General features: G+C 49.1%; 1 protein-coding gene across 1 annotated transcript in view; it reads left to right on the forward strand.

Annotated features, from left to right (window-relative positions):
* The first annotated feature begins 436 nt into the window (after positions 1-436).
* The window catches only part of LOC131207617 (tensin-1), a 110,168-nt gene continuing 92,414 nt past the window's right edge, over positions 437-18,190 (forward strand). The window contains exons 1-2 of the mRNA XM_058200238.1: positions 437-502; positions 6,474-7,496. Of these exons, the coding sequence (XP_058056221.1) occupies positions 437-502; positions 6,474-7,496 (1,089 nt within the window). The remainder of the gene's footprint in view (positions 503-6,473; positions 7,497-18,190) is intronic.

Genomic DNA, 18,190 nt, shown 5'->3' on the forward strand with positions numbered 1-18,190 from the left:
AATCCCTCATGGGTTTATTACTTATGCCCTTTTTTCTTTCTTTCAGATTGCAAAGCCCTTGGAACACTGCGTCGTGGCCCAGCGAACTAGAGGGCTTGGTGTGTGTTGGTGTCCCGCCCGAAAAGATGCACGGTGTCTCACGACGCACCGTGCTGTCTGTGCCCCATGAAAGTGACAGTGAAATGTGAAACAAAACCAGTTCCAGCCTGCGCCCCGGCCAGTGACGGATGGGCATGAACTGGAAAATATGAAACGACACAAACCCGAACGTCCTGCCAGAAGAGTTGCATAGGCCGAGCGTGTTCGGCCGTTTAAATGTTGTCACTTGTTTATGTTTGGTGCAGTGCAGTCCGGGCGCTTGGAACTCTCTAGTGTTCTGCCGGTGGCCGCGGAGTCCTAATCAGGAGGCAGCGGCACTCTTTCCCCGCACGGTAAGATGCCGTGGGGTTGCCTCTGTTCAAAGGAGAAAAAACGACCTCAAATCAGCAGTCCCATACTCAGTGTAAGTGTTTCCTTCAATTGACAAAGAATTTGTGGGAAAATTAGGGAGTTCCCTGAAATATTGGGTAGGTAAAAAAGAAATCCATTATTTTCGCGGGAGATGCATTTAGTGATAGATATCTCGTGAAGTATCGATAGTACAGTTTCAAGTTTAGAGTGCATTTTAAAGTTTTTTTCCGATAAAGGCAAAAATTCAAGCTAGGCCGTTGAAATTTTGCAAGATGTTTATGGTACCGATACTGTAACAGTTGATAATGTGCAATATTGGTTTGTTCGATTCTGATGGACATCATCAGCATTTTAACAATCAGTTTTAAGCCAGTTTGCACAAAGCTCGATTCACGAAGAAGCTCGATGTTTGGGTGCCACATGAATTAACCCAAAAACACGTTATGGATCAAATTTGCATCTGCGAAATTTTTGCCAAACGGAACGAAATCGACCCATTGGTAGTGAAGCATCTTACCCGGTGGCCAAACCAGAACTAACGGCTAAGAAGGTTCTACCAGGTATGTGGTGGGACTTGAAGAGAATCGTTTATTATGAGTTGCTTCCGTGTGGCCAAACACTAAATTCAGATCTCTACTGTCAACAATTGCACCGTTGACCAGAATTGGCCAGCAGAGTAGCCAGAGAAGAATAGGAATTCCTGGATTCGCTGTTTTCGCGCAAAACTTCCTTAATGATAAGAAATTGTGTTCAAGAAGGGATTGTGAAAACGGATTGCTCGACTTTTTCGATAATAACGATATGACTTCCACAAGAAAGGCATTTTCAAGGAACCTTTAGAAAGGCAACAAATTTTTCAACAAAACGGTGAATATTTGACGCAAATCTGACAATTGACAGCATCTTGAATAAAGTACACGCAAAAGTAACGGATTGCTTTTTAGGCTGCCTTATACCAGAATAGCTATAGGAAATTAAGGAACATGGTTGGAAAATGAAAGTGATGTAGTATCTGTGGTAATTTACTATTGTTTTTTTATTAACAAACCCCACGCCATTACCTACCTCATAGTATAGTAAACAAACAATATTCAAATTGGTCACGTGGCAACTTTGTTGGCGGAGTAAATGGAATTCCTTGCCAATTCGATTTCAACCACTTTCTGCCGCGGCCGATGCCTTACCAAGCTGCCGGCTACAGAAAGTGCCTCTTAGCATCCCACAAAAAAACCTTTAACATGACATTACTATGCTCCGGCAGAGTGCGGCCACAAATGTTCGCCTGGCGATGCGCGAAAATCGATGCTTTTCGTGGGGGCGGAGCTCCGTGGTGAATGAAAATGACAGGCTCTGCAATTTTCATTCATTACCATCATTCCAACTTGCCATGTAGGACTTTCGCAAGACCCTACATACCACGGCGATGGCGGTGGCTGGTGGTGCTGTAAGTGCAGAATGACCCAGTTTTCTCCCCCAATTCACTTGCGGAAGGAGCAATGTCTCCCGCCTGTTTCGAGGGACACAAAAACCGTACGCAAAACGGAGCGACCATGGTTTTTATGCCCATCCTTGGCAATTAACCCATCGTTGTCGTACGATCGCGGATGTTGGCCGACGGTTGGCCGAGGGGCTTGATTTGAGCCGAGTTGAAGGTTCAAGCGGGAGTTTTTGTGTAGTCTGGGTTTTGGTTCTGAATAACTCATACCCACGTCGAATCTCACAGAAACTCGTTGCAGTCTGGATCTGAGTGTGCCTACACTCGTCTGCCTTTTAATTAGCAGACCTCGGATAAGATCATCTCTAGTGCCATCCTAACGACTGGGATCGTCTGGGAGAACTGGGGGAACAAACCCACATTCTTTTAAAAGAGAAAGATACTGCAAATGGCGAGGTTTTTCTCTAGCTCCACGCAATTTCCCGTTGTTTTTGAATAGCTAATGGACTTTTTTGCACATTCTATGTGCAAATGGAAATGCCTTTGAAGGTTTTGAAAGTACGAAATAATTAACTTTCTCCGCGGATTTCTTATTCTTTCAGTTCCAAGCGGCTGTCAGCATCACAACGTCAGATTCAATTATACGATTCAAAGACGAAATACTTTTGTGCTCATAAATGAGACATTTCTATTCCATCCGTCGAGGATGCCACATTCGATTTGATTCCCCATCGATCCAATATAAGTCAATCCAGGGCGACACGTTTCGATCGCTTGCGGTTAAGACTCGTGAGATCTCCAACATTGACATCTTCTTTAAGCGATGAACATACGAATCACGTTCACATTTTCCACCAGTTTCACACGAATATTAGTCCACCAGTTCCGTTTCAACGCCGACCGTGTCGTTCAGCTTGTGGCCTGGTTTAAGCGGCCAGACCGCTCCGGAAATGGCCTATCGCCGGCACCTCGAGAGACGCCACCCAACTGTCCCAGGATTATCCGATGTCGGGCTCCGTTTTTTGCGGTATTGGGTCTTGGGCCAACCGATCGATATATCATAGGTACCGCGGCCGATCTACGGGATCATTATCCAATTATCGCCCGGCGCCCGACCCACGGGCGTGGCAACCACCAGCGTCACGTCCAGCGATCGCTCGACATTCTTTCAAACGCCGTGCCCCGCGCACAACAAATCCCACAGCATGGTGTCCGGATTGGCGGATGAAACGCGAACGCAACAAATTTCATCGGCCCCTTTTGCTTTCCAATCGAACGAAAATCGAACGACAGTAAATCAAGACGGAGGAAAATTTACGAGATCCGGATCGCGGTGTGTGGTGGTGACCACCACGGCGGCGGCCAATGGGCCAAGTTAACTGCAGAAAATTGCAGTTTTCAAACCAGGGGACAGGGAATCTGCAGGCTGCAGATAGTGTGCGGCTTCGGGTGCCATCGAGTTCGCGCTGGGACCATAGATCACCGGGCGAAGTCCCAGAAAACCGCAGGAGACTCAGGCCGGTCGGCGTCGGGTTTGATTTGTGGAATTATTGTATTCACAGCTTGTGGAAATTGATGCCATTTGCTTTCCGTTCCTTTCAACGACCGACCTCTGAGCGAGTTACGATATTGCAGAAATCTGATTCTCGCTGGTCCAGACGTTGGTCCCGACGCTCATTTCTTAGCGCAATCTCCACGTGATATCTGCATCAATCAAATTCTGAGTTTGTAAATTTACCGTTTTTTTGCCACAGCACAAACATCAAAGGGCCAAACGCCACGCAAGGTTTCGCATTAGATCATCGCCCCGCTCGAAGTAATCGCTTTTAATTGAGACTGTGCAATAATATTTACATTCATCAGCTTCGAACGATCGTTTCGAATCATGTTTGTTGGGTTCATGTTTACTAACATCGATCAAACGGTAGATTGCGCGGCACGAGCTCGATTAGATTGCTTCGTTTGCTTAGCATCGGTTGGCGATTGGAAGAGTTTTGAAGAAACCGAAAATTGACATAAACAACAATATGTTTGATATGATTTTATGAGTCCCTCGCAGCCGGTAGCATCGGAAACAAACTGTTTTTGGCACACTTCTATCTTTGATCTTTTGGGACGCCTGACACCGTTTGCGATGCCACCGAAATAAACTATAATCTAAGCTACAGGGTGAGCAAATCAGCGTGCATAAAACGACTGAATATTTTTTGATGCTTGAACTTTTATATGACAGGTTGATTCTTAAGTCATGTTGATTCTTTCGTCAAAAGCAGATTTCATTGAAGCTCATTTCACGCCCGTTGGCTATGTTAATAAGCCGTATTGTGGTTCGGAAAACCCACATATCGTGCAAGAGAAGTCGATGCACCCAAAACGAGTGACTGTTTGGTGCGGATTTTGGGCTGATTGGTCCTTGGGCGAAATGGAAGCTAAGAACTTGGACGGCATTTGGTTTCAACAGAACGGCGCTACGTGCCATACAGCGACAGCCACAATCGGCATTTATGTTATGCAAACAAATCAGCAACTATTGACGACTTCAAGACCCAAATTCAATATGCTATTGCCAAGATTTTACCAAAATTGTTTTACATTCAAAAATGTTACGAATCAACCTTTCAAATAAATGTTCAAGCTTCGAAAAATATTCAGCCGTTTTCTATTTATAACCAAATGAAAAAATGAACGCTGATTTGCTCACCCTGTAGAAGCGCCGAAGGCAAAAAAATGGCTTATACTCTTATGCTTCTCGCCGTGACCTTGACGCAGGCCAAAAATCATCCAAATGGGATTGCAGAAAAAATTCAATTAACCTCAATTTTTATCGCTCCGTTCCGATCGGCGAGCGTCGTCGTCGTGGCCATAGCCTAACCGACCCAACCGGGATTCATGTCCGGATGATGGCAGACCCTCAAACGAAATGCGCGGCACCCGGAAACCGAAGGCACGAACCGAGCAGTTCAAGGGAATTGGATTGCGTTCGCCACTGGACAGCTCTATTTTCCGGTCCTCCGTGAATTGGGTCGCTTCCGATCCGGTGAGAATCGAAACAGGGAAGTTCCGCAGACCAGTGAGAGGATTAGTTGATGCGCCGTCACACCCCACGCACCCCACGGTGTGGTTGGGTATTGAGTTTCCAACCCAAATATGTAATTGCATAAACACCCGCGCGATGCATCGCCACGACGCATCGTCCATAAATCGTCGTGGGCGTGGAAAGCGTTACATCGAAAGAGGGAAAAACAAATATTTACGTACCGGTGTATGTGTGTTTGTGGTTTACCGCGAAAACGGGGAAAAAAGTATCAATTATCGGTCGCTCGGCCCGGCTCGGCCCGGCTCCCATTTCAGTCACCGAGCCGAGACCCAGGAAGGTAGCGTTTTAATGTTGCATGTTGCTTTTGACTCTTGACTTTCCCTGAAAGTGCCCTCTCTTCCGGGTCGCGTCGCGTGTTGTATCAGCTGAGCCTAGGGAGGCACCAAGTGGAGAAAGGGACTCGGCACCGGGAGGCATCGGTGATGAAGGTGATGAAAGATTTACACAACCTCTTACGCCGGTGCCGATGAAATAAGAACTCGAAGCGGTGACTGGGCGTCGTCAAGTGTGAAGTGTGTCCCAGTTCGGACTAGTACATGGCGTGGTGCTATTGTACCGACTTGAGCCGACGCACCCGGGCTTCGGCCCGATTACGGTGGCTGTCACGAAAATGCTGTCAAATCACTTAAACTCAATTTATGCCGCACGACAGCAAATCAATAAAAACAATCCGAAACCATTAACCATGATGGATATTCAGTGTTGACAATGGGCCGCCGTCTGCCGGAGCTTCCAGTGCGTAGCTGGTGGTGTCCAATTAGATATCGGATCGGTGGGTAACTCAGATTGTAAGTGTGAAATTGACGAACCTTTATTTCCCTAGAATATGTTCTCCTGTGAGCTAGTTCATCAGTGCAGCATAACTGCAAACCTTGCGCTCGGGTGGCCGACTTTTCCTAAGACCAGAAGAATCTCTTCGCTACTCTTCCGAAAGCTTTCCGGAGACATCTTGCATCGTCCGATAAGAACTAGGGGACGTTCTTTCCCTTCCCAAATAAATCATCCTTTGGACGTAACGGACGACGTTCGGGTGGGGGAAAGGAAAGTTTGTAATCACTTGACCCGATGGGTTTGGCTCCTACTAGTTGTGCTCCTACTGTCCAACTCGAGTCGAGCACCAATAAAACTCCATTTCCAATCGTTCGGTGGCCGGGTGATTATGGTGGCACAGAACGACCAAATTTGGTGGCACCCAGCTATCGAGTTCAGTCTGCTTCTGTAGGAAATTTACGAGCTGGAACTGGAACTATTCTTGCCATCGTTGGTTGGTTGACCCGCACACATAAGCCAATGTCAACATCCAGCATCCAACAAGCGCTTTGAGCTTCGATAAACTTGACCAACTCGTTAGAAGATGATGACAGAGGTTGAACGTACTTGGGTGGGACCATTGAATAAAGTCACGGATATGGGGCTCTTGCTATGAATTGTTAATGTAACTCTGACGTGCACTGGTTTTCTTCTAACCATTTACCCATCTGCTGCTTTCAGCCCGAGGATAGTCAGAAGCTTCAGTTGCTTCCCGCCGCTAGACGCCCATTGCTAACGGCCGCGGAAAAACTCGAAGAGCGTTTGCTCGGTCCGAATCCGACGGAATTCGATAACGAGAGCAGCGAGGAAACCCTCCAGCCGAACGATGCTGGCCGCGACCGGCTGCAGCAGCAGCTGCTACAGAAGTCGAAGCTCAAATCTTCCAACCTCAAAAGCACCACGTACACCCGGAACACTGAGAACGATAAGCTAACGCGGCACCTGAACACGGTCAAGTTTAATTTCGATGAACCGCAACAGCTTCAACATCCTGTGGCGGCGACGCCGGCGACGACGACGCCGGCACAGCTTCCGGCTCGCAACGAACCTCCGCCGAAGCCGGATCGTACCTGCTCCAGGGTAACCTCGGTCGCACCGCGGGTTATCGTGGAACCACCCGCGGGAGCTACGGTTTCATTGCCACCACCGGTTGCCACTAGCACTCCCAAGACTGCAGACGAACCGGACCTTAACGGCAATGGGAACTACGACGAGGTACCACAGTCGATCACGGTTAGCAGCAGCGCCGAAAAGGACCAACCCGATGCGGCCCCACGCGAAACGCAGGTCGACGAGAACCGGAACGAAATCGTGCAGGCGAGCAGCGAAAGCATTCCGTTCATCGACGACGATCCGTCGCAGATACTGAAGCAACTGAATGCGGATCCGCAGCGAGGCCAGAACTTCCATGACGCACGCATCATCACGCTTACACCAAAGAACGTCGGCTCGGAAGTGACGCGAGCGGCCAGCGAACAGACGCACCGGGACAAGGTCCGGCTGCTGGCGGACACGAAAAAGTTCACCCGGTTCCTGGTGGAACCGCGCGTCGAAACCGTGCGCTACACGCACATCTTCCAGATCCTGCAGCCATCGTACGATCGGCTCTGCCAACAGTGTCACCACGCGCTCCACCTGGACATCGGGTTGCGGTGCGTCGTTTGTGACTTTACGTGTCACCAGCAGTGCGTGAGGCTCGAAAAGGTAAGTGAGCAGTGAATTCTTACGCCGTTTTTGTAACGAAACGCATCACGTAACGCTTAGCCGTGACACCAGGTGTCAGTGTCGCCGAAATGCAACAGATGGCGCTGGGCGCGTTACGCTCTTATTCTGTTGGATTCAGCCGTTTTGATTATGAATTGAGCCGTCAATCTGCGAGTCGTGATTTGGCAAGTGTTTGAAAATTGTGTGCTTCAACAACGACGCTAAAAATACTAAATTGTCTCTGTCACGCGTTCGCCATGATTTTTCGCGTGTTTCAGTTAGCCTTCAGGCGTGAAATGTACGTTACCATTCCGCCACCATTCCGTCGACCACCAGCCAAACAACGAGTTCGTTTCTCTCGCATTTGGGTGCTATTTGTTTAGAACACTTGTCAATGTTGCGTGTGTATGTGTGGGTAGCGTTCTCGCGTGATTTTCATACTAAAACAAACATTCGTCTTTCCGGGCTCCGGAGAGCTCCGGTTCGAGGATCGGTCGATAGCAGGGGGCAAACACGGGCCCATCGACGACGTCTAAGACGACAAAAGAGCTCTTCGTGACTTATTGTTTATTGGTTTTCATTCCGGTTCAACGGGATGAAAACAAAAAAAAACATGAATCGATTAGGGCACCGTCGTGTGCTCGTCGAAGCATCAAGTCGAGTGTTCCTAACTCAAATGTTGATGCGTCAGGGGTCTCGGGGCGTACGAAAGTTTATCAATTTTATTGAACCAGAATTGGGTCCCCGCGGCTCTACGTTCTCATCGTGTATTGGCAGATCGTTGATGTCGTTGAAGCAGCCAAAGATGAGAGATTACGAACAAGTTCCGAGCGAAGCCATTCTTTGCTCGATTGAGTAGCGGGGGCTACCCTCTCCATATCTGGAGCTGGTTCGCCTACACTCTGCGACGCAGAACCCGCCTGCCATCGAGCAATCTCGCGAGGGCTCCATTCAAGGAAATCCAGTCTACGGGCAAGGCGCCTTCAACCGGGGGACTGGCGCGAGGATGACTGAATGAATTGGCGCGGACGAATGAATGAGAATCTACCGGTCTGTGGCCCGCTGCGGTTGGGTAAACAAACCACACACCGCGCTACATAAAACCCCGGGACTGCGCCCCATTCATAAGGTGCGCAATGTTATCAATCTCTCCGATGCGTCCGCTCCGCAGCGGGTCTGCTCGTCGACGTCGAGACGGTTAGTTTTCAGCTCCGTTCCCGTTTGGGAAGTGTCCTGGAGAGCCGACGCAGCTTCATGTTTCATCTGCGCAGGCCCCGTTTTGCCCGTTTTCGGCGAGCAAATGAGCAACTCGACCACAGACTTTCGAGATCCGAGATGTCCCGTTGGCAGCCCTGTGCCCTGTGGTTGGGTTAGTGTTTCCGTGCCCCAGGTCTTAACGGGTCCCGTTAACGGAGCAGTTTATGTTTCGCTTTCTATTGTGCCAACATCGCTGCAGCTCGGTGCCATCTCGATTACGCTGACGTTACTAACTCTGCAGCAAAAACTCGGAGACTCTCATTTTTCTGCAGTTCAGCACAACAGACTAGACAAATAACAACCGGGCCGGCGATAGACTGGTGGCCACCAGAGGGACACCCACACACTAGGGCTGGTCCGTGGTACGCCCAAGAACGAGACCAAGAAGTGGCGGCCCTTCGGTGGTTTCAGGCTTTCGAGAAGTCAATTTATTTTAGCACTTCAACCGTTCGATTCGAACCGCGCAGTGAGCACGTGACACACATACGGCCCTCTCTCTGTGTGTGGAGCGCGGCGAAGTGACACTTAAGACAACCGAAGTCTGAAGTGTGGTACATAAAAATCCAGACAAAACTATTTACGCACACCCGTCGTCGTCCCACTCACACGCCGATTGTTATGTTGCTGCACTTCCTGGCTGCTGCATGTGAGGCCCGGCCCGGCGGTCCCGGCGTAACATCGAAGACCGCGCGCGCGCATCGATACTTCAAGTGCGCCCACCGTTTCCGAAAAGAGTTGCGTGGAGTGGGAACGAAAATAAATGCACTTATCCGCCACCCAGGCCTTCCCGCCGTTGTCTGTGACCTCCAGCACATCCTTCAAACCGGATCCGAAGCCGGCCCGGCCCCCTCCGGCAGTGCAACATTCCATCGGAATCGATTTGTCACGGCATCGCACCGGGCCGCACCGGTAACTGGGAGCATGCCCACCCTTTCGGCCTGGTTCTGAGCCACCATCACCACCACCACAGGCAGTGATCGCTACTACTTCCGAAAATGGCTCCACCCGTCTCTTGGTCTTCTTCCCGATCGCGTCACTCGTGAAGACGTTTTCCGTCCGAAGACTGACGTTCTCGCGGCTAATCCAGAAATTAATTTCCTGTCGAGCGGATCAAGTTCCGCAGACCCACAGCCGTGCAGAGAGCGAGAGAGAGAGAGAGGTGGGGGCCACGTCCGCGTTAGAACATCGCCGAAGTGGGGTGAAACGATGGCACAGCACGCTTGAGCATAAACATACCGTCCGTGCGGAGAGCGCAAACATTAAGCGCACATGTGTCCCGGCGACCGACGATCGTGTATGCGTCTCTGGTTGTTTGACTTTGCATTCGCTTGCATAAGTCGGCGCAATCGATCGATCCCGAGGCGAGGAAGATCATTTCCGTTCTGGGGACCAGTTTGGGAGCGAAGAACGAGGTTCGACCGATCGACGACGAACAGTGTGTGACCGTTTTTGGCATATGTTTTTGTTGACTTGGCGTACTAAATGTGCTTCAACGAATTGTTGATAGATTCTTAATTATATCAAAAACTAGGCATAAGATCACTAAGTGGTACCGTAGCCCTTAAAGATACGATCACTAGTTTTTCTGAGTGTCCTCAGAAATCAAATCTGTAATCATTTGGTAACATATAATTCATCAATTGTACTTTCAAACAACCACATTTTTTATATTACATAAACACAGATCAATCACAAAACACGAAACTATTGGGTAAATATAATAATAGTCCAAAAAATGGCGTATATTTTATAAATTACAGGAGTGCCTCGAAGCGTTACACAGAGTAACGGCATGCGTTACGGAATGAATTGTGTTCCGTCGGGCTCGGAAACGAAAATCGTAATAAAAGATTAGCTTTAATTATGTTTTTCTTTGTTTTTTTTAAGCATCTTCATTTATAGTCCATAATGTCGCGCTGCCCTCAGCAACGCAGCCATTGATTTTGGTGAGCACGGGCGATGAAAATCTTAAAACCAAAGATTATTTTGTCAACTCGTATGCAAATCACATTATCAGCCACCACATACTCACACACAGTAGTTCTCACAATCCAATTTCGGTCTGCTTGGCCTCATCTTTTCGGTCCGACCATGGGACCATGCACCATGAGAAAGATTACTTAAAAATTAACCCGATTAGCATACGTTCGGTGGCGTCGGCGGCGCGCCCGTGGTCAGCATAAAAGCACTCTTCCGCGCCATCGCCGTCCTTATGCTGTGCCGATGTGTGGGGTGTGCCACACACGGTGTCGGTGTTCCAAAGGCCTGGTGGCTTCCAGCTGGCTCATCCGATGCCTTCAATGGGCCCCGTGCCTTGTGCGTTACACAACATCCCGTTGGGCCGCGCTAAATGTTCCAATCGTTGCGACTAACTGGGATGTTTTATTGTAGAGACTTTGGGCGATTAAGCTACATTCGGCTCTCTTTCACAATGATGATGCTCCAATGTTGTAGCATATGTTGCGGCTTTCATGGCAACATATTCCAGTATTCCTATTGTTTCTTGGCAGATCTCTGATACAAGTCGAGAAGCCGTTCGTCGTTAACATTGCGATGGTAGTAACATCGCGCTTTTTCGTTCCCGACGAGTTGAGGCAATTATTTCCGTATTAACACATGAGCTGGAAAGTCCCGAGACTAAGAAAGAAAACTTGGTTTTTCTGTTCAAAATTTACCTTATTCATCAACGTAATCTCCATCTAAGGCCACAAAATCATTCCAGCGCCGCTCTAAAATTTCAACTCCATTTTGTATCGATGAATCCAGAACGATGTATCGGTATGCCTCAAAATGGATCTCAGTTTGAGCGATAACCTCTTCCTTCGAGCGAAGTTTCTTACTAGTAAGCATACTTTTGAGGTCTCAAATAACGCTTTATAATAATCACTGTTGAACCACAAATTCACCCGAGGCCATAACCTTTCCAGACGATTTTTATGCTTTCGGGCGTTTTGGACGAGGTTCGCCAGATTGCCTCCATTCCGATGACGATCGTTTCGATTCCGGAGTGAAATGATCGATCCATGGTTTCATTCATTGTCACATATCGAGGCAAACATTTCGGATTGTTACGTTTAAACATGGTCAAACACTACTCAGAATCGTCAACACATTCTTGTTTTTGGTCAACAGTGAGCAAACGAACAGAGCTTTCTCTTCGTCTCGTGAAATATAAAACCAACACGATCTTTTGATATCTTTACAATGTCAGCTGACTCACGCAACTTCACTTTTCAATCATTCAAAACGATTTTGTGGATTTTTAAAATGTTTGCTGCTGTTACCACCTCATTTGGACGTCTACCGCGTTCAGCATCATCGGTGTATCTACGACCACATTTTAAGACAGCAAATCAAGGTTTTTTTTTTGTTTCTGATGGAACGAAGTCTTTATAACAGTTTTCTACCCATTGCTTCGCTTAAAAACATGAAGATTAAAAGATTAAAAATTAAAACATGAAATTGTGTTTGATCCATTGTTCTGACGAAATAACAAAAGTAGTCCGACTCTTAGCACAATAACTCGCAAATTTATCAACTTTGAATATCAGTTTTAACAAATTTATCAATAAGTTTTAACTGCTTTCTTTTGAAGGTACCATCTATTTGTTAGACTCGGTACTTTTCAGCCCATGTGTTATATTAAATCGGCTGAGAGAAACCCGACGCATCTCTCGGAGAGCGAAGACACAGCGAGAGACAGAGACCGAGAGCCAAACCGAGAGCGCTCGGAAGATAACACCTAACAGAGAGAAAGAGAAAGGCCGTGCGGGACCCATGCCAGAGAGAGACACCAAAGCACCCACACACACGTGCGAGAGCATCACCCCGAGAGCGAGAGAGCTCGACGCAACCGCGGCCGATTCCGCGGAATAACCTCCGAAACGAAACGCACTCACTTATTTTGATTCGTTGCCGCGGTAGGGTTACTTCGCGTTGCTGCGCGCGCTCTCGTATTGCGTTGTGTTTCTTGCGCCGTGTTTCGCGTTCATTGCGTTGCGTTGTGTTTTTTTTTTCTTTCCGTGTTGGTAGTAGTGTCTAAAGTAGTGACCAAAGGGTTAGCTGATAAGCCACAGGTAGCGCAAGGTGTGCAACGATCGTCGATCAATTGCCGAGAACCGCGGGGCTTTGTGTTGTGATTCGCGCTTTCCTCGATCGCCCAGATGCGTTGCGTGGGGCACGTGCGGCGCCGACAGCCGCACGTCGACAGTGTTTTGACGGATAGTGATTAATTGAGGCGCGGGAATTCCGCGCACCCGGCCATTCTGGAAGTACCCGTGAGCGCTCAGTGTGCGTGCCCCGTACGCAGGAAGTACCGAGCGATCCCTGGTGAAAGTGTGGTTTGTTGGCGCCAAGCCGGGACGCTGCTGTGACAACGCGAACGCCCACCTTGCGTGGCCGCGCTTATCAACGCGAAGGCCATGATGCCGGAAAATTGGGAGAGAAAGTAAACCATCGGGCCGCGTGATCGAGAGTGATCGAAGTGGCCGATCGGGCCGATAGTGATGTGGCGCGAAGAATGCGGTGCCAGGCAGTGTTTTAATGTTGGGCCCACAGGCACAGGCATCGATAGGCGGCGGTGTGTGGGCGCGAAGATAGCCGCGCGCAACACGTGGGATGGGTCGTGAAAGTGATGATCACTTCGCGCTCGATGGGGTCTCGATTTCGTTCAGACGGCTTCATTCCATCGCCCGATGCGCCCGGGCAGTGCAGCTCTTGGAACCGACCGGGAAGCGGGTCAGCTCGGCGCATTTAAGCGGAGTGAAGTCCGCCGCGGTGTTCTATTTTTACACCTACGAAAAAAGGCGCTGGCTACGCGGCCGCGCAGTTTACGCTCACCGTTACGCATACGCACAGTTCATTCGACGTCTGGATGAGTCGGAGCCAATAGAACCCCCCGGAATGGCGGGCGGGTGTTCCGAATCCTGGGGAGTGTGGGGACAACACCCGCAGTTGGCTACCTTTTGCCAATACGCTTTCCACGTGGCCACATGCGCGTCGCACCAACGCACGTTAGTGTTTGTTCAAACACACGACAACAGCAAAGCGCGACCTGAACCCGCGAACCCACTTAGCTCAGAGGGCCTCGAGGAGTGTTTTGTTTTTGTCACCGTAAAACCGAACCAAACACCCGGCCCCGTGAGAGAGAGAACGAAAGAGTCCGTTTCTAAGAATCAGGGCCCGCGGTCGTTTGTACGTGGTTTGTTCAAAAAGTATCGCTAATTTGGTGTTTTTTCTAACATTATTTATTTATGAATATCGTTCGTGGTCCTCTAAAAAGTAATCCCCATCAGATAATAAACACTTTTGCCAACGTTTTTTTTCCAACCCTCGAAGCATTACAAAACATTAGTTTATGCTTCAGCTCTTCCTCCGATGCCGTCTTTTGGCAAGAACTCATGATGCACCATGCCTCTGCGATCGAAGAAAACTGTAAGAAAAACCTTCACATCTGACCAAACAGGGCGCGCTTTTTTCGGCCTCGCCTCGTGTGGCAGCTTCCATTGGGATGATTAAGCTGTGGTTTTCCCCGTCATAATCATCAACCCATGATTCGTCACGAGTTATGACCCAGTTATCTGGAGCAAATTTCGGTCGTCGCGGACAGACTCCAACAGCTCGTTATCAATGTTAATGCGAGCCGGTGTTTGGTCTAATTCGGTCGAAAATCGAAGATGAGCCAAAACACGTCCTAGCAAAGCAGCTGTCAAAAATTCAAACTGAATATTTAAATCGACGTAAGTGAGAGATATGAGTAGGAACAGAGTACTAGGCTGTACACTAAGTTTTGAGGTTCGATAAGAAGGACACATTTTTATGGTTTAAAACACACTTTACTGAATAGCAGTGTGGCCTTCCTGAACACCAATACACTTGTTCCAACGGGACTCCAATTTATAAATTCCATCATTGAAGTGAAAAACTGGAATAGCTTCAAAATACGCTTCCACAGCTGTTATGACGTCATTATTTTATAAAGAACGCTTTTCACGCATAATTTTTATGGATCTGAAAATAGATGGAAGTCGCTAGTGGATACTCCAACAATTCGAACTTTAATTCATGGATTTTTGGCATTTTCAAAATGCTCTTGGTGACCGTGTGAATTAATCCACTTGTAGCAAATGCGGCATCCATTTTGCAAACAGCTTTCTGATATCCAATACTTCAGTCAAGGCCTTATACTAAATACTTCATACTTTTAGTCATTCGACGATTTTCCAATACAACATCTTGTATTTTTTCTACGATTTCATGTGTTGTGTCTGTTTTTCGACGTCTTTAACGTGGGTCATCTTGAAGGCTACTAGGGCCAACTAAGAAACCCCCTTCTTAACCTCCTAATTGAAGGCGAAGAGTCCTCAAGATTTCAAGATTCGATCGTAAATTTCTCTTGCTTTTAAACATTTCAAAAATAAAAATCAAATCACTGCACGATACTTGATTTTTCCGTTGTAAAAAATACGGATAATATGAAGAGTGTACCAACATAATTAAAAATAAGCTCGTAGCAGCGCCCTCTGGTATCGACCGTCAAAACTTAATATACACCTTAGTACGTAACCTGCAGAAATTACCGATACTTTTGGAACAGTCCTCGTATGCACCCAAACCTGCACTGGGGCGCGTGCGCTGCAGTGTTGCGCGTGGCTCACCTGTGCGCCGCGGAAAAGTAGAGTGCCAAATGATCAAAGCTCCCGAACCGGCGAAGGGCCCGGCGAAGGGCACCGAGGGAACGGGACGAGCCCCCCGTCCAACATCCGTCCGTTTAGGTGGCGGTGCTGTCAAACGAGAGTGACAAAGTCGTGTCAGTGGCGGCCCTGCGTGCCAAATGCGTGGCTCACCGTCCGCTGATCTCTCTCTCTCGCTCTCTCTGTCGTGGGCCCAGTTGGAGACCAGGGCGGCATGCTTTCATGTTGCGCCAGTCCGACCGCCCGTTCGCCCGTCCGGGCCGTGGGCGCGAAAGGGCGCAGGTTTTTCCGCAGGTAGCAATCAGCACCAGGTCCACGGCGGTCCGGGCGCGACAACCGTTGACAAATCGATGCGTTCTGGTCGGCAGTTCCTGCTTGCGGCCCGCTGCGCAGCACGGTGACCACTACTTCTGGGCCAGTCTGGATGCGCTTCTTCGAGTCTAGAGACCAGAGGTTTCGGGCAATTTATTGCATTCGCAAAAGGTGAGCCTGCCAAGAGACACCCGAGCGCAATCAATTACAGTTGATTAGAGCGCGTTCAGGAAGCGGACAAGTTGACGGTGACGTTCTTCGTTCTGCTCCCGTCTGGTCGGTGCGCCGTTTTAGACGTGACGTCAGTGCCCGGGGACGCGCACCAGATAACGGGGCACCACTTTTCAGAAGTTTCCGAACTCGAACTCGTTCCAATCGCTGCGCAAATGGCTGCGCGACATGTCCCGAGGCATCGCGCGAGGCGCGATAACCACTCGGGAACCGTTCCGGAATTGCGATAAGGATGGTTTGGATGAGAAGAGTGGACAGAGTGCAGGTATTCGGACAAGCTTCTCCCAACAGCTGTGTGTGAGGGTGTTACGCCTGTGTGTGTGTGTCCGACCAGGGGTGGTTCTTCTCACGTTCAGCGCCCAGTTTTGGGAAAGCCCCCGTGAATCGGGTGTGAAGCTGTGGAAACATGTTTCGGAATCAATTAACCGGCCGCAGCGTCGATCCTTATCGAATCGCCGTGGCCTGGGCAGGTATTCGGCCGGTCACGATCCACGCCGATCGCCCATGTGAGATCGAACCTCAATTGCTTCCACGCGTAATGAGGGTTTCCGGGACTGCACTTCTTGGAGGAACTTCTTATTTCTGGGTTAAGAACTGCTCTCGACGCTGCTGCTTTGTAGCAAGACCTTTCGGACCGCCTTCGGAACCGAAATCTGATAATTGTGTTAAACAGAGAGAGAGGGAGAGATAGAGAGAGCAGAGTGCTACCGACTTCCCTTACCGGACTCGAGTGGCCCTTGGGCGTTCGGTTAACGGTGCCGGTGAAGCTCTGGTAGGGCCCAAACCTTGTTCTGCTACTCATCAAACATGAAAGCACTCGGCTCGTCCCGGCTCCACGTGGGCGTCTCCTCGGCCCAGCTCATCAACCCGGAGTAAGCGAACTCAAAGTCAAAGAACTTTTAATCATAATGTTTACCGTATGCACCGGGCCTTTGGTCATTGGGACATCCCAGTGCACCATGTTGCAGCAGATGATCCGGAGCTCCCGGAACCGGGTTGCAGAGAGTTGCAGACAAGCGTCCATGGCGGAGTCTTTCGAGGATTTGTTTACTGTACTCCATAAATTATGTATGCTTAAATTTGCTGCGCCGGCGGCACTGACCCACTACTAGAAGGCGCCCGTAGCTAGGCGAGCCGTAGCTGGACGTCCAACCAGAGCTACTGGTGTTTTGTGTCGGGGAGTTGGAGCCGCCTAGGCTTTCAAGTAGACGTCTGCAAACACACTCAGGGAGCTCTGGGGAAGGGACGACTCCCGGACGTGAGAGAACTAACTCTTTTGGGAGTAGTGTAGCAACTGGAGAACTGGGTGCAGGAGTGGGGGGTAGCGGTCTTTGCATTCCATTAAACCCACACCACGGGGACTCGCAGGAACCTTGTATAGGGTGATCCGTCATACCCATCACTCGACTGGAACTTTATTCTGGAAATTATAGAAATTTGATAAAAACTTTGACATTCATAAAATACGAGACGCTATACGTTGGCACAAAATTGGGTTATTTTAAAAACAAAAGTCTGAATGTTTGGTGCGGATTTTGGTCTGGTGGGATCATCAGCCCCAGTTTGCTTCCAAAAAGTAAGATGGAGCCGGATATGGTTCTTGGGCAAAATGGAAGCTGAAAAGCTGGATGACATTTGGTTTTAACAGCGTCATCCAGCCATCGATATTTGGCGCCACATCTTCGGAATCCCAACTAAGACTAGATATGGACTACCCTATAGGTATATGTAGGTTATGTTTGGAGCGCGCCACACTTCCGGGTCCGTGCGTCGACGAGCGAGCGGCCGTGTTGGTGTTGGCGAGGCACGTTACGCTGTCACACGGGGAAAACTGCGTGTTTGTGGTTCGGAAATGGTCGGAAAATTGGTTTCAGGTTTCCGACGCACCCGCGGTGGTGCGATTGTGAAGATCGATGGGAAGGATCGTCCGTCAATCACTCGTGGACGGACGGTTGTTGTTCAGCTGCGCACTGCCCGAAGGAACGTTACTGAGCCGTGCGAAGGAAAACGCCCCCAGCATTAGTGGACACGTCGAAAGTCGATTGTCGGCGCTTCACATTGTGTGGGGAGTTCCTCAAACATCAGACATCAGACTCCGCGTGTTTAGGACAACTCACGACGATCGCGCACGCTTCTGAGATGCAATTTGCATTCTCCAAAAGGGCCCAATCGGGCGGCCCTTCAGCGGTGAAAGGATCCGCG

This window comes from Anopheles bellator, chromosome 2, assembly GCF_943735745.2.
Source record: "Anopheles bellator chromosome 2, idAnoBellAS_SP24_06.2, whole genome shotgun sequence".
Lineage (NCBI taxonomy): Eukaryota > Metazoa > Arthropoda > Insecta > Diptera > Culicidae > Anopheles > Anopheles bellator.